Source organism: Pleurodeles waltl, chromosome 11, assembly GCF_031143425.1.
Source record: "Pleurodeles waltl isolate 20211129_DDA chromosome 11, aPleWal1.hap1.20221129, whole genome shotgun sequence".
Classification (NCBI taxonomy): domain Eukaryota; kingdom Metazoa; phylum Chordata; class Amphibia; order Caudata; family Salamandridae; genus Pleurodeles; species Pleurodeles waltl.
In genome coordinates this window covers 129,258,854-129,273,666 of record NC_090450.1, presented here as the reverse complement: position 1 = coordinate 129,273,666, position 14,813 = coordinate 129,258,854, and the positions used below count along the sequence as shown (strand labels likewise).

At 39.6% G+C, this 14,813-nt stretch overlaps 1 protein-coding gene across 5 annotated transcripts in view; it reads left to right on the top strand.

The window, feature by feature from the left end:
- The window catches only part of SCHIP1 (schwannomin interacting protein 1), a 343,356-nt gene that overhangs the window by 296,063 nt on the left and 32,480 nt on the right, over window positions 1-14,813 (top strand). For all 5 annotated transcript variants that reach the window (XM_069213261.1, XM_069213262.1, XM_069213264.1 and 2 more), the window contains one exon: window positions 13,730-13,848. In XM_069213261.1, the coding sequence (XP_069069362.1) occupies window positions 13,730-13,848 (119 nt within the window). The remainder of the gene's footprint in view (window positions 1-13,729; window positions 13,849-14,813) is intronic.

Genomic DNA, 14,813 nt, shown 5'->3' with positions numbered 1-14,813 from the left:
AGTATGGTCTTTGCAATGGAGCTGTGTTACACCATGTACCCTCTGTTATGAGTTTGTGGTCTGTTAATGGGGAAATACAGTTCCCTAGACACTGCCATTGCGTGTACTGAAGGTTGAAAACTTTCACCTCAAGTTTTTATCTTAATGAAGCGTTATGAAAATAAAATATCCTGAGTTGGCTGTCTTGATTAGATGTAGCCACAGAGGAATTTCCCAAGTAATGATTTTCTCTTTGCACCTAAAATAAACTTTTGAATCTTAGGACACTTTACTTTGAAATAATTTCAATTAAATCGGATTTGTTTATTATTATATGAAATACACTTTCAGAAGAGGGTTATTCCGTTTCACATATTTATGGATAAAGGTAGTACATACATGTTTTTTAGTTAAAAATAATTAACTGAAAAATATTGACTTTACGTTTTAAGCAGTTTCCCCATGTTTGTGTGATTGTTGCTAAAGTAATGCAGTGCAACATGCAAAACTGCAAGTTCCTTTCCGGACTACAGGAAGAATGTGGGGCAAAGGGAATGCGCTATTTTTATTTTAAAATATCTAATGGCCTGATTTATAAAAATATATATATATATATATATAGACTTTCAAATGACATGCTTATAAATGAGAGTAACTTACACTTGTCTAACTTCCATTAAGTTACAACTGGAAGGAAGAGATGTAACTGCTACAAAAAGTAGGAGTACGGTAAGATCATCATTTATTTTTAAAAAACAACTTACATTTATTTTAATCAAAATAGTTAAGCCTTAGAGATCTCGTCTCCAGACCTTGGGACACATGACACATTTCTCCTGCCCACTTATATAGCCTTTTTACTTTATTTCCACAGCATCTGTAATATTTCTCAGTAAACAGTAATAGCAGCCATTTAATTTCTAATCTTCCAACACTCAGCCAATCAGAGTGTTCGATTTCGCAGGTCTTGCTGGAGTCTCTTGCAGGCCCAACCATCCAGATACACAACTATTTTTCAAACTTAATTTCTTAAATACTACCAAACGGATTTACACCAAATGACAGAAAGCGCAGTCTGCGGACCAAGATCTAGTTTTCTGCCATGCATGGTGTAATTCCATTTAGCAGTTTTTGCTGTATCCTGTCTTAAATAAGTCTATGGAAGATGAATGTGGATTTTGTGTTTTGGAATACCTTTGTTTTTCTCAGCCCCAGCTTGACGGATCACCCTGAAACTTTCCAGGAAGGAGCTGAGGTGGCAGAACTTTGTTTTGGAAAGTATTGTGTAGGTTCGTCAAAAGGGGCCAAAGTTATTAGCAAACCAGGATATGCCCTTTCTATGGAAAAGCAGACCTAACCATAACTACCTAGTGGCGACTGCCACCAGGACAGATTATATGTGTGTGTGTATATATATATATATATATGTATATATATATATATATGTATGTATACATATATATGTATGTATTTTTTTTTTCTTGGATCTACTGATATCTGCAGATCCTTATCCTTATCTGTCAAACTATAGTCTATCTTTTTCTAAAATTTAATGCCCTCATGTCCAACCCACGGTCCTCTTTAAAATCCTATTTTCTCAAACTAGCAGAAGGGTTTACACTAAACTTAAAAAAGACATTTCCTTGGGTAAAGCACTTACTTTGTGCTAATTTGGGTGTACCTTGTTTCAACCATTTTTTCTCTATCAAATAGCAAAAATCCCCCGGGAATTGAAATGGCAAATTACACTTTTGAGACCGTCTTTTTTTTTCTTGGCCACGGTGATGGATCTCCAAATATCTTGCTGTATAGGACCTAAGGTGGGTGAACTTTTTTTTTTTTTTTTTAAAACATACTTTTGTGTAGATTCATCAATCAGAATCAAAAGTTATTAAGAATACAAAAAATATTTTTCCTATAGAAGACGCACTCATGACTTCACCGGCGCTATCACTGCCAGTGAAAGTTTTTTATACAGACAAACCGTAGATGCTAGGTTCCAAATTCGGAAATGAGTGGCAAAGTAAATTTGTACAAGTCCGTTTCAAAAGCTTCTTCTGCATGAGGGTATTAAAACCTGAGATTTTTGCGCCCCTGGGAGCATGGCCATTAGTGATGCTCCAAGAGGTAGCTTAAAGCTTTCACTGCAGCAGAGGGATTATTGTAATTGCTTCAGAATACAGCATTGCTGTCCCCCGGGTTGGATCCCACGAATAACTAAAGAGATTATGCGGCCATTGTTTAAGACTTGCACAGGTTTCACAGTATATAAATAGATTTTGAATAAATCCTTTCCAAATGGAAATTTTTAAGTTGAGACATTTGATTATGTTTCAGATTCCATGTTCTAACCATACACTTGATTACAAGGCCACTCTTCCAAAATATTTTTTCTTCTTGTTTTTAATCTCTCCAGGTCAAAATGAGAGAAAGCTTATAAATCGGGGGATGTGATTAAGGGGATAATGAAAGCTTACATTGCCATCCTTTCTTCTGCATAATATAACTAGAAGACCAGGAGAGGGGCTTTTTTATTAGCACAATTAAAGATGCCAGTTTGACTAAACTACAAAAAACAAGGTTCAATTGCAAACGCTATAACTAATATCGAAGCAGTCCATCAGTATTCCCCAAATAGTTTTCCCGTCATTATTTTTTCTCATTAAAGTTTGTGTATAAATATATTTAAATAACGTATCGGCGTGTCATACACATTTAACGTATAGGCGAATTCTGTGAGGTTTGTGGCCCTAGATCATGAAAGGTAAAATATTGATTAACCCTTAAATGCCTTCCCCTTGCTTCAGGATTGAGCAGTGTTTACACTGCTTACTGCTACATATCTCGCTTGACACCGTAATAACTGTTTATCTAAAGCTGGGACGATATCTCAGTGAGCTAAGCACCATCTGTGAATATCGGTGGGACAACTGCAGTCCCAGGACTGAATTCTAACATGTTGTGATAGCCTGTCATCCTCCTGGCGCTGATAACAAGATGACCATTGAGTATGGATAGTAACACTGTTATTTAGGGCACTTTAAAACTGAGCCTGGGGACACCTTATTGCAACACTACAAATTCTACATTTTATTATGATAAAAGGCCTGCATTAAATGGTAAAAGAAAGAAACTTTATTTACCTAATATTCTCTTTTTAGCCCTCGATCGGTGCCATATTATACAGTATCAATTGTCTTTCTAATCAGGCATGGTTCTGCAATCCCTTGACGGTATTTGGGGCACATATCCTTTATATGTGTTTCAGTAACTGTTGCAGGGCAGAGTAGCTATGTATTTACAAAACTAAACTTAATGCAAAGTCCATTCAACTATCCCCCCCTTTTTCCTTAAACCCATACCTTCAAATTTTTGTGAAGAATAATATTAATGTGCCTCCCTTTTATTTCCAACTTTCAAAATATACTTCAGTTTTAAATTAATAGCCCTTTTGTACCGTTACATTGTGCAATTAAAACTCCCGAATGATAAGAACATTGTCCATCATTCTGAACGTCGGTGTGAATGAGGGAACTAGAGTGGATCATTTGAGAAGTAGAAATGTGATAGAAATGGAGGGGCTGTGATCATGAAGCTAGAGGCAGTGGATGTGATCATCTAGAATGTTTTCTCCTTTTTTTAAATTCCCCACATCACTGTGTTTGTCTGTTATTAAGTGTAGCAGGGTTTGACCCCACAATCTCTCATAATTTAAATGGTCAAATTTGTCAAAAAATACAATATTTTTGAAATCAAAGTAAGTGATGGGGTATGGAAGGCTATGGAACCTTAGCAGAGGCTTTAAGCGAGAGATAGAAGCCTATAGTTTTGATTTGGTATAATAGAAAGAGAGCATAACAGGGCGTACAAGGGAAATCATAATTGGGATGAAGCTGATTGATTAAGTAATTGTTGGTGGCTAGTACCAACCAAAAGGTGAATGTTTCCCACCAAGGGGATCAGATTGCTTAATCGATCATGGTGCTTTAGTCTTCCCGGCACAGGGAAGCGCGCAGAGGCTGGGGACCACCGGAGAGGGCGCGGGCTTGGGGCACACTGGTGTGTGAGCTGGAGCACTTGGAGGAGGGGCCGAAAGATGAGGTCACAGTGAAATACCCGCTGGACCATATATAATGGCGAGAAAGATCTGGAAAATAAGAGACCGTGTGCAATAACTAGGTACGAAGTAACCACCGTTTATGTTAAGTGTTAAATGTAATGCTATGCCAGATATTCATCATCCTGTACAAGCCATTGACAATGTCTATTGCAGTGGGGCACGACTGACAAGAGGAACCTGTGAGTGGGTTGTAACGTTTGTATCTGAAACTTAATGAAATCTGTTAAAAAAAAAAAAAAAAAAGATGCTTTAGTCTTCTCTCAATTACTGTTAAGTAACCAGGGATATTGCCTTGAGATTGCACAGCCTTTATGCACTAAAAGTCGAAACTTAGCCATGGCACATCACGAGTGCCTTGTGTGGAAAATAATTGTTTATTGATGGTCCTAACATTCTGAAATGTTATGGCACATCACCCTCTTGACGACCATTCCCACGTGTAGCCATATGAGACAGTGATGCAAGGGCAGGTGGTGGACTGTGGTGGTGGACAATGGCTGTATTTTACTTGCCACACTCACACATAAGCCCTGCCACAGTTTTGGTGCCTACTACGCACATGGTCTTCTTCTGTACATTTGATCGGTCCCCACACCCTCTGATCTACTTCACAGAGCCAATGAGTACCTGGTGTCCCATTCCATCCATCTACAAGTATTTTCTTTCTGCACCTCAATGTGAAAACGCATGATCCCATCCACCTTACCTCAAAGCTTCCTGCCTAATAGCTTTTTTTTTAAATAAGTTGTTTTATCATCCTACTACTGTCCCTACTCCCCACCATGCCACCCACACCCTTACGTATAGAATACCAGAATCCACCTACATCATTCTCCCAACACACCTTCCACTCTGTATGCAAACGAATATTTGTGAGCAAGCGCGGAAGCGTGAACGACTGCTTCCGGGTCACAGATCTATCCCTATCAGGGCAACTGCCAGTCACACTCCAGAACCTACACAGGACAGCTAAAGGTTTGCTTTGCTACCCTAAAAACGGGTGGGTGGAGGAGATATATTGTTAACTGGTGTCAGATTGGTGGAAGAAAAACTCAGTGTCAAGGCAACCTGACATCGCAACACGGAGAACTATGTTTTGAAGTGTTTCTCTATCAGTAGGAGGAAGGAGATTTTTAATGATCTTTGAGCACAACAGGTTAACATAAGAATGTACAAAACAAAATTCAAGTGTAAAGTCAATTCTAATTCACAGACTCTGAAAATATATGATTGGACCCTTGCTTGTGTAATTGGTTAATATAGAAGTTCTACAAATGTAATAGATTTTCTGCATTCATAAGTCAAGGGTATTTTAATTTTTAGAACTAGCTAGTGATGGCTCTTTAATCACATATTTTTAGATTAGTTATCAAGCCCCAGCCACTAATCGAATTGTGTCTATGCCTCTGTTTAATGGAAAGAGAGTCGATCTGATACCGAGTAGGGGAAGCCAGAACAGGACTACAGAGGCAGGATGTTTTCATTTAAGGAACAGGAAGGTAATCAGGCTTTTCCCGGAAGCGAATCCGAGCCAGTCTAAAAAGCAGGCTTTCCAAAGGCAAAGGCTGGGCACACAGAACCTCCGGCCACCTCCCGCCTCCTGTGCTGCAACCACCAGGCAATTATTGTTAGATCTCAGCACCGGAACAGGACTTAAACTTCCTGCCCCTCTCTTTCCATTGAATAGAAAATCTTACTGTAGCATGAATTCGTGTATTCCAATTAGTTTTAGTTATCATCATAAAAATAAGGTTCACGTTTTAACGTTCGAAATAATTGGAAGCAGTTTAAAAATACAACTGCAAATCCCTTCATTAGGCACTATTTAATAACCCATGGGGATTTCACAGCATCATTTGAGGATCCAGGGATTTCACACAGATATGCTCCTTTCATCCGATTTGGAGTCATTTGGAATAATTGCAAATTCTGCTCATTCAGATTGCTTTTTGTGCTCCGTATGAATTATTGTTTGGCTTTTATATTCCATCCAGCTGATCGGGAGTCTTATTTATGTAGTGAGGAGTTAGCATGCACTCAACTTCAACATAGACTTCTAAGAATTAACTATGTCTGTAGTACAATGATGCCTGATGATCCCCCCCCCCATTTTTTATATACTTTTAATAATTGTTCGTGCATGCCTGCTTTTTGGTTTCTGGCTAAGCCCATGCCCATTTCCTTCAGTGCCTCGCCAGATTTTGTTTTTAAATGCATGATGGCACTACCTGTATTTTTTACATTATTCAACGAAAAAAACATAACATTTATGCCTCAAAAACGTTTGTCAGTGGATTTTCTTTAGTAATTATTGTTCCTGCCAAAGATGAACGGAGCACAGATTACTGACTATTCAGTGTACATCGGAGAGGATTCACTGAAAATCCCCTAAACATTTTGTATGTACTCTACTGAGGTCATATCAGTCTATTTGTATTCTCCCTCTTTTGCACTTAAAACCTGTAGAATTTCTGTTTTGCAGGGAATCAACATCCATAAGTGCTGAGGGTTACATGAACGAATATTTTTTTTTTTTTTTTTTTTTCTCCCATCAAGAAAATCATGTCCACCTTTGAGAAAGTCCATCTCCCTCGCCCACATTAAATGTGTGGTTGTTTTTCCTACAGATATTGCATGCTTGGATCATTCTTAGCATTTGCCATGCTGGCAAATTGGGTGTAAAAAGCATTAGGAATGTTTGTGATATACAGAATTAGTGGCATATCATTGTACGGTGACCGGGAGAGGCTGAAGTTATATATTTGTCTAACGGGTTAACGTCCAATGTCAATCGCGGGTAATTAGCAAGAGGAGTTGAAAGGAAGCTAGGGGAACTAGGAAGGTAGTAGATTTATGGATGCAGCATTTTTTGTTCACCAAAATGGTGAAAAACGTTTGTGTGACTCCAAGTCCAAGCAGTCATTCCCTATTTCTAGAAAACATTGGTAATGGCTGGGCTCTGGCGCAGAGATACTGGCCAATCATTTTTAATTCCTGCCCCCCCCCCCCGATATCTCTGCACCTGTAGCCGGCTGACTCGTAACAAATTGATGAATTATGTCATTTGATCTTGCATTTTTTTGTTTTAATTGAAAGTTTAGCTCGTTTTTCAGCTCACTGAAAACATTTAGCTGGTGAAATGGTTCAGTGAGTACATTCTTCACGCAAACATTCTGTGATTTGTCTTTAGTACACACGTTTGAATCTCAGCAAGGCCAACATATCCTTCTATCCTGCTGAGAATGGTAAATTGAATCCCATTATATTGCATAGGATTCTGTAATCCCTGTATAAATGCGCGTCTCGAATTTCTTTATACTAAGTGACTTAATAAGTCGCTGATTACAAGGAAAAGATGTCAGAATTTGACTATTATAATTTATTACAGTTGAGTTCTGAGGCCACAATGCCTTCTTACCAGAGCTAGCAGCCAAAGTGAAAGGCAGGTTAGTTAAGTCACAGAGCACACTTGAAGCAGCTGTTTAAAGCAACAAAACCTGAACATTGCTTTTCTTCCTTCTGCTCCATTTTAATAGCTTACAGTGAGAAGCAGAGAGATTATGTTTAGTTTTTGCACCCCTTAGAAAAATGTTAGAACCTTTCTGCATGTTGCTACACATCCCAAGCCAGTGCATTTTATTTTATTTTTAAACTGACATGTTGAGCTGTTTCTAATATATGTTTGCAACAAATATCTAACAGGTTTTTTATGTGTTTAATTTTACACAAGAGGTTTTATTTTTGTTCTTCATGTTTGCAAACATGTTCGGTCTTTCATATGAAAGAGCTACATGCCAAAGTTTTAATTGGTGTATGGGAAAGGTGATGGTTTGACCATGTATTATATGGGATAAAGTACCCAGTGGGGGACACGATAAGGATATTGCAAGTTACTGCATAATTCCTCAACCTTATAAAGGTACTTGGCTTTCGGCCTCGTTGTGCTGTATGGTTATGGAACTCCTCGTTGACTTGCAATATCTGTCTAATGTACGGAATGGGGTACTTTATCCCTTTATGTATTAAATAATATCTTCTATGATTTACCGAGATGAGGAGTGGCAGGAGCGCGGAAGTGGTATTTTATTAATAAAATAAAGCAATTACTGATGTGCTTTAGTGTAGAACTTTAATCATAGAAAATAGAAAAAAGGGCTTCTTGAGGATTAATGTATTGTTAAATAAGTCAATTGGAATTTATATTGCTATTATGGCATGTTTAGAAAAGAATTGTGAAAACATTTTACGGCTGACAGTTTATATGAAAATATTGTCTATGTATTTTTGTCTTATATACTTATCTAAACGCGTATGTGTGCAGTTTAAAGTGGAAATTTAGGACTAACAGACTTGAGTTAATGCTTCCAGACTCTGGCTAAATAATAAAACAGTGTTTTATGGAGGAAAATAAAATGCACCTTTTTAAGTGTGGTCTCACAATCATTGCAAGCATACCCAGGGAGAGCCAATTATAGGCACCATGAAAAGATGTTTCAAAGTACCTCGAATCCCCAGCTGGGCTGATCTGTGAGATGTTGCCATGTTACCAGGGCTGGAGTCTAATGTTCCAGCACAGTCACTGTAGGGCTTCCGCTTCTTGCTTGGAGGAGGTGCTTGGGGCTCTGGTCCTCACTTTTCCAGGCAGGATGTCTGCCCTGGATGCGCCTGCATGTCTGTTCATGTACTTGTTGTTATGAGGAAAGCTCCAGGGAATCCAATTACGCCTTAGAGCCGACTACATAAAAATCACCTAGCAGGACTCAAACGATGGAGGATTCATTTTGAAATGAAAACACACTTGTGAAGTTATACTGCCTCCCATACCTCAAGTCCTATCCACCCTTGGTGGAAACAGCAACTCAGTGTGCCAATGCAAATGAATCGATGGCTTTGAGTTTATGTAGTTACTCCTGCAGTCACTTTGGGGGTGCTCGCAAACACAGTGAATGAACAAATACAGGGGGTACTTTCTGATTTTTGCCTGTGCCCTGTCTGTATCTATTTGTCTGGACTAAGTCAAGTTACAGCTCTTATTTACAGTACCTAGAAATGGCAAAATTGTAGTAGGGACTACTCTACGTAGTATATATACAGATGCAGACAGTGTAAGATGCTATTTTTGGTCGTTGGCAAGTGTGGGGAGGGGCCATGACTCACCAGAGGTGAAGCCTGAAGTGATTCATACTGCAGACCTCCTCACGCAATAATGGTAATAGCATATAACACTCCGCCTATTTGCATATTTGGCTTATGCCACCAATCAGGCAGTGAAACATGTTTTTGTCTTGTCAGATTTCGTACTGTGTATTAAACTTGAATTTGACCTTTGCACCATAGTAACAAATTGTGTGAATGTGCCTTTATTAGCAAAAGTGATGTAAATAACCAGTGTTAATGGCCCACATTCATTTTCAGTCCCGTGACACAAAAAACAATTATTGATTTTGTAATTTATTAGTAGTTGCTTTGCTGTGGTTGATGTTACCATTAGTAGTAGAAATTGTAGTAGTATTGCTGTTATTAGTATTAGTAGTTAATAGTATTGCTGCTTTTGTTATTGATAGTAGTACTACTATTGATAGCTCCATTGCTGTTGTTGGTATTAGCAGCAGAAATAGTAGTTATTAGTGTTGCTGCTGTTATTATTGGTAGTATAAGTAGTAGTCAATAGTATTGCTGTTGTCCTTATTGCTATTATTATTAGTAGTATTAATTGTACTATTGATGGTTCTATTGCTGTTGTTATTGCTAGTAGTAGTTAGCAGTTTTGCAGTTGGTGGTGTCCTTGTTATTAGTGGTTGTAGTATTTTTAGGAAAGGGACCGAACCATCACTCAGAGGTAATTGATGCTTCGCTCTGTTACCCCCAAGCAGCTACTTCCATGTCACGTGTTAACCTCTGTGGCCAGTATCGCAAAGTGTATGGGAAAACAACATTGATATTCCTCCACCCCGATGGTTAGATACTGCAGGGTACGGTACCTCTGTGGAATTCTGTGCCCATCACATGTTTTATTATTATTATTTTTTTATGAAAGGGGAATAACAGCTATTTAAAATCCGCACTGATTTCCACAGGTCTTCCCTTGTTTGCAGACTTGGTTGCCATGCCTGTTTCGCCACAGTTCTTCTGGTGAAGTCTGTGTGAGTGGCAAAAAAAACAAGAATTGCATCTTGGGTCAGGATAATCACCTGTCTCCTAATGAGAGCTTAAGAAATGTTCACTGTTTGCCAACTTATGTGTGCGCCCTACCGGTAACACATCAGTTACATTTGGCTATCAGAAATGTCAGAAACTAGTTCAGGCCATGAGGATTTCCCATCCTACGCTCGGTTTGCATACCTTGTCTCGTGCTGCCCCTAGTGGCCATAGGTAACAACACAAACCATGAACATTTCTGCAATAACTTTGCTGTGACTCCTGAAAATATGTTCTGTAAGATTCTCGGAAATTACTGCATTGATTCCTCTTAGAGCTTCACATTCTACCTAAAGGAAAAGATAAAACAGTCCGAAAAATATTTGCTTGCGCTCTGTGATGTTTTTTTTTAAAGAACTTCTTGATGTTAATAGTCATTAGCATGTCCACGCCTGACATTTTTTTAATAAGAAATAACCAGAAGCAAATGACTTCATGAAGCATGTTAAACACTTTGGTACAGGAAAAGTCACTGCTGTGCCAACTACCCGGAAGCGGTACCCCATGATGCCAACAAAACCCATTTTAACATTGTTTGATTGGTTTTGTTCAGTATATTCCTGCATAGGTCATCTCATTTTTCAAATACTCCCAGAGCCAGTGTAAATCTCCTGCACCATCCAGCAACAAGCTGAGTGTATCTCATTAAACAGCCAATCAAAAAGCCAATCTTCACACCAAAATGCCAATCTTAACTACAACTGCAGGATTGAAATCCTGAGTGTCCCAACAAGGTGCTCATCAATATGGTCGTAAGCAGTCAACTCGTGCCAGATGATGGGAATGTAAAATACACCGCAAAGAGGAGGCAAAGAAATGATTCTAACTGCTAATTCTGATATGGCGCAGCGGTAGCGGTGTGCTGCCAAGGTTGAACAGGAGAGGAACTGGAAGGGTTGCCTATGTTGTCCGTTCATAAACACAGCAGCAATGTAGGGATGAGTCTTCTGTGCATCCAGTTCACCTCATCATTGACTCACCTACCTAACACTGAACTGGATTGGTGCATATTTTCACCATCTAACCAGTGTAAAACAAACCTAGGGCCAGGAAATAAGAGAGGGAGCCCTGCATTGTTTATCCATCAGAGCAGCGTGTGCCTTCCTCCTCCATGACATGCCTGTTACAGGGAGGGTTTTATGACCGTAGAACATATCACCATGCCCCCTTGCCACCTAGGAGTTGAGAAAGCCTTCAGCACTGCTCAGTTACACCTAGGCCTGTCTTCCTGTTGTGCCCTTTAGGACTAGAGCACTGGAGGCAGTGACAGATATGCACCATTGGCATCCCACAGCTGATGATCAGCTGTGGAGACTGATCCTGGCAAAAAGTGAGGCCATAGGACAGTAAATTCCACCAGAACTACCGCTCCACAGCATCTGATGGCAGGTTATTTATGGCACTAGGTAGATATGTTTTCTATTGTTGCTTCCTTTTTCCTACTGATTGTTTGCTAGTTACTAATGTTACTGTAGTTTGGTTGCAAAGATTACACTATGTTCTCAGCTGTAGTGGCCCTAATATATTTCATTCTGCAACTAATACTATGTAGCTCCCTGAGGGGTCGCCACTATATTTCAGTAGAAGAACAGGAGGGATGTGTGGTGCATTAGTTTATCCCTTTGTGAAGAAGGGATGTACTAATATGCACACCTAATGTGCCCGAGGAGCCAATGAAAAGAGGTACACATTTGTGGCCTATATGGTTCGTTCATGCAAGTCCCAAATAGCCTGCAGTCAGACCTTAATTTGAGGAGGTGGGGCCCACCAGCACTTACTTTGTCCTCACAAGACCTTGACCCAGAGCACGAAAGAGAAAAACACAAGGAGGAAGAGAAAGAAGAGAGACAAAGACAGGAAGCAGGGATGAAGAAGAACCTGAAAGAGTGTACGGTGGTGGTTGAAAGGGGCATGAGGTGAATCAATTCCATACATCCTTTATATCCAGCACACCTGACATTTGATAGCACTGGCTGCAGGGTTCTGGTTACAGCTTTGGGCCCCAGAACATATTCTTTTACAAATAAAGCTCTAACCATGCTTGAAGCCATTGACCATCTAGGTTACCCAGAATTATTTGAGCACATCTCCAAAACCATACAACCATGCCAGTTCAATTGTGACTGCCCTGGCTGAATACAGACCATAACTTACAAATGGACAACATGACAGGCCGAAGAAGTCAAAAATCATGCTAGAACACCTTGTTGTAAAGCTGTGGAGTTAGGGGTTCTGTGGTAGTTTGTCTTAGGTGCTTTGGTTTCTGGAGCCAGCAGTCTCAGCCAACAGAAACTCAGTAGGTTCCACAGTTCTAAATGAGAGGCAGAAATCAAGAAGTGGGTGGAAAGGACATCAAGGTAACCAAAATACAGTATCCACTTTTGTAACTCTGGGGGCAACCAGAATTACTTTGAAACTTTCTTTCTAGTTTACTTAAAAGACTGCAATATGCCTAGCACGTTTGACATCCCACTGTGGGTATTTGCATAGATCAATATTATAGATGAGCATATGTTTCCCACCATCGTTTCCAGGTCTACAGTTCCCAAAATGGAGTTCAGAGTGAGAAGCATTGTAAAAGATTAGAATACAAAGTAAATCTCATATAGACTCTTCTATGGTAATGAAAATGAGGCATCTCATTTCGTGATAGTTTGTTTAACCGCATGCATTTTGGCAGACAAGAGACCTCCGGCAGAGTGTGATAAATTGATGTTCCGAGGATTACACAGGTGCAATCAAGATTGGATTAGAAACTAGGCTTTATGGTTCCAAATTGAGCTACCCAGATTCTATAGAAAACCCACTGCTAATTGTATCTTGCATGACGTTTGATGTGATAAAGCACATTTGTCTTTCTGTAAATAAAACTAGTATATTTAAGTTGACACCCACCATGATTCATCACGTGCACCAACATCAAGGTGATTTTCTGACCTGCCAAATAAAAAAAAATAGCACTGTGTGTGGAGGGGATGGGACCTTCAAAAGAGGGGTGGCTTTATGCCGAGAATGGCCTGAGGGGCCTTTCTGCCCCCCACCAAACTTGCTGAGGCTACTACCTGGTACTTGGGGGTGTTTTCACACCCCATAGTTGAAAACAGTTGCTTAGAGCCTCTAAAGATAAACTGAAAACCCTCTCAGTGCAGGGGTTTCTAGCCACCATGTGAGATTGACTCATCCCAGGTGAGCATGTGAACGGAGTCAATACCGTGTAAAACATGGTGGCACCATGTGAGTTGTCTGGTATGGATTTTCTGTATTTAATTTCAAAGCTTGGGACTCTGCTTCTTCATCAGAAGATGACACTGAGATGTTTTTTTTTTTTTTTAACAGTTTTAGTGGAGCATTTATTTGCTGGCCTAACTAGTAAAACTATTAATGTTTTGAAGTGACAGGGTATTTATGGCAGTGTTTTTTTGTGTATTCCAGGCTCAGAAAAATGAAAGAGAATCGATCAGACAGAAATTGGCACTTGGAAGTTTCTTTGATGATGGCCCAGGAATATATACCAGCTGCAGCAAAAGTGGCAAGCCAAGCCTTTCTTCCCGGTAAGCAGAACTCCACATGCTGGTCAGTTACTTGTTTTAATTATATGGAAGTCTAGTGCCTTAAAATCAAGGGGCCTTATTCACACGTGTATTCTTGCAAAAAAGAAAAATGGAGGGCAGATGGAAAGTGCTAATGTCCCAGTCAACCTGAAAATGGCTTTATCTACTCTATAGTGTTTTCTATAAATCAAGTATTTGTTCAGGTATCAATGGAAACTTAACAGCCATTGGACCCAATACGGCAAAAGACAATTATATGCTAAAAGTGTAGTATTCCTATGATACAGCAAAAGAAAATGATATGCTAAAAGTGTAGTATTCCTATTAAAATGTTGTACAAAAAGGTTATTTGGCAAAATCAAACACACTGGCATTGAGATATACCATGTGCTGCAAACTACTTGTAAACATGGTCATGCCATGTCCACATATTGACTGCATTTTTTGTTTTTGTTCTGGTGTGTAAACTGCTCTGTGGTATTTCTAGTTTTAATGCATGTTTTTGCGACATCAACCACCCTTGACATATTAGAACTAATCACAACTGAGGATAAGGAAACCCAAGATTTTCATATTTAACTCTGAGTCTCGGACCCCCTTCTGGAGTGTGTTTGCTTCTGCACAGCCGTCTCAAATAGAACTTCCATCTGAACATCACATGTTTGTAATGCACTGTCACAAAATGTTCTTTTTTCCCATAACTTTTAAGACATTTGTTTAACAGTAGTTCATCTGGACATGGGGGCGGTGAATGTATAATCTCCACTAAGTGATACATAATCAGTATCATAAAACTTGTGTGTTTGAGGTCAAGTGAAGAGTTCTGTTTTGATGTGGTGCTGAGGAAAACACACTCCTGGAAGGGGTGTGCCGTCACGTATTGTCTCATTCCCTCAGGGCTGGCTTTAGGGGGTTGTGACCGATGTGGCTGCACTGGGCGCTGACCTGGAGGGGGGTGCTGATCT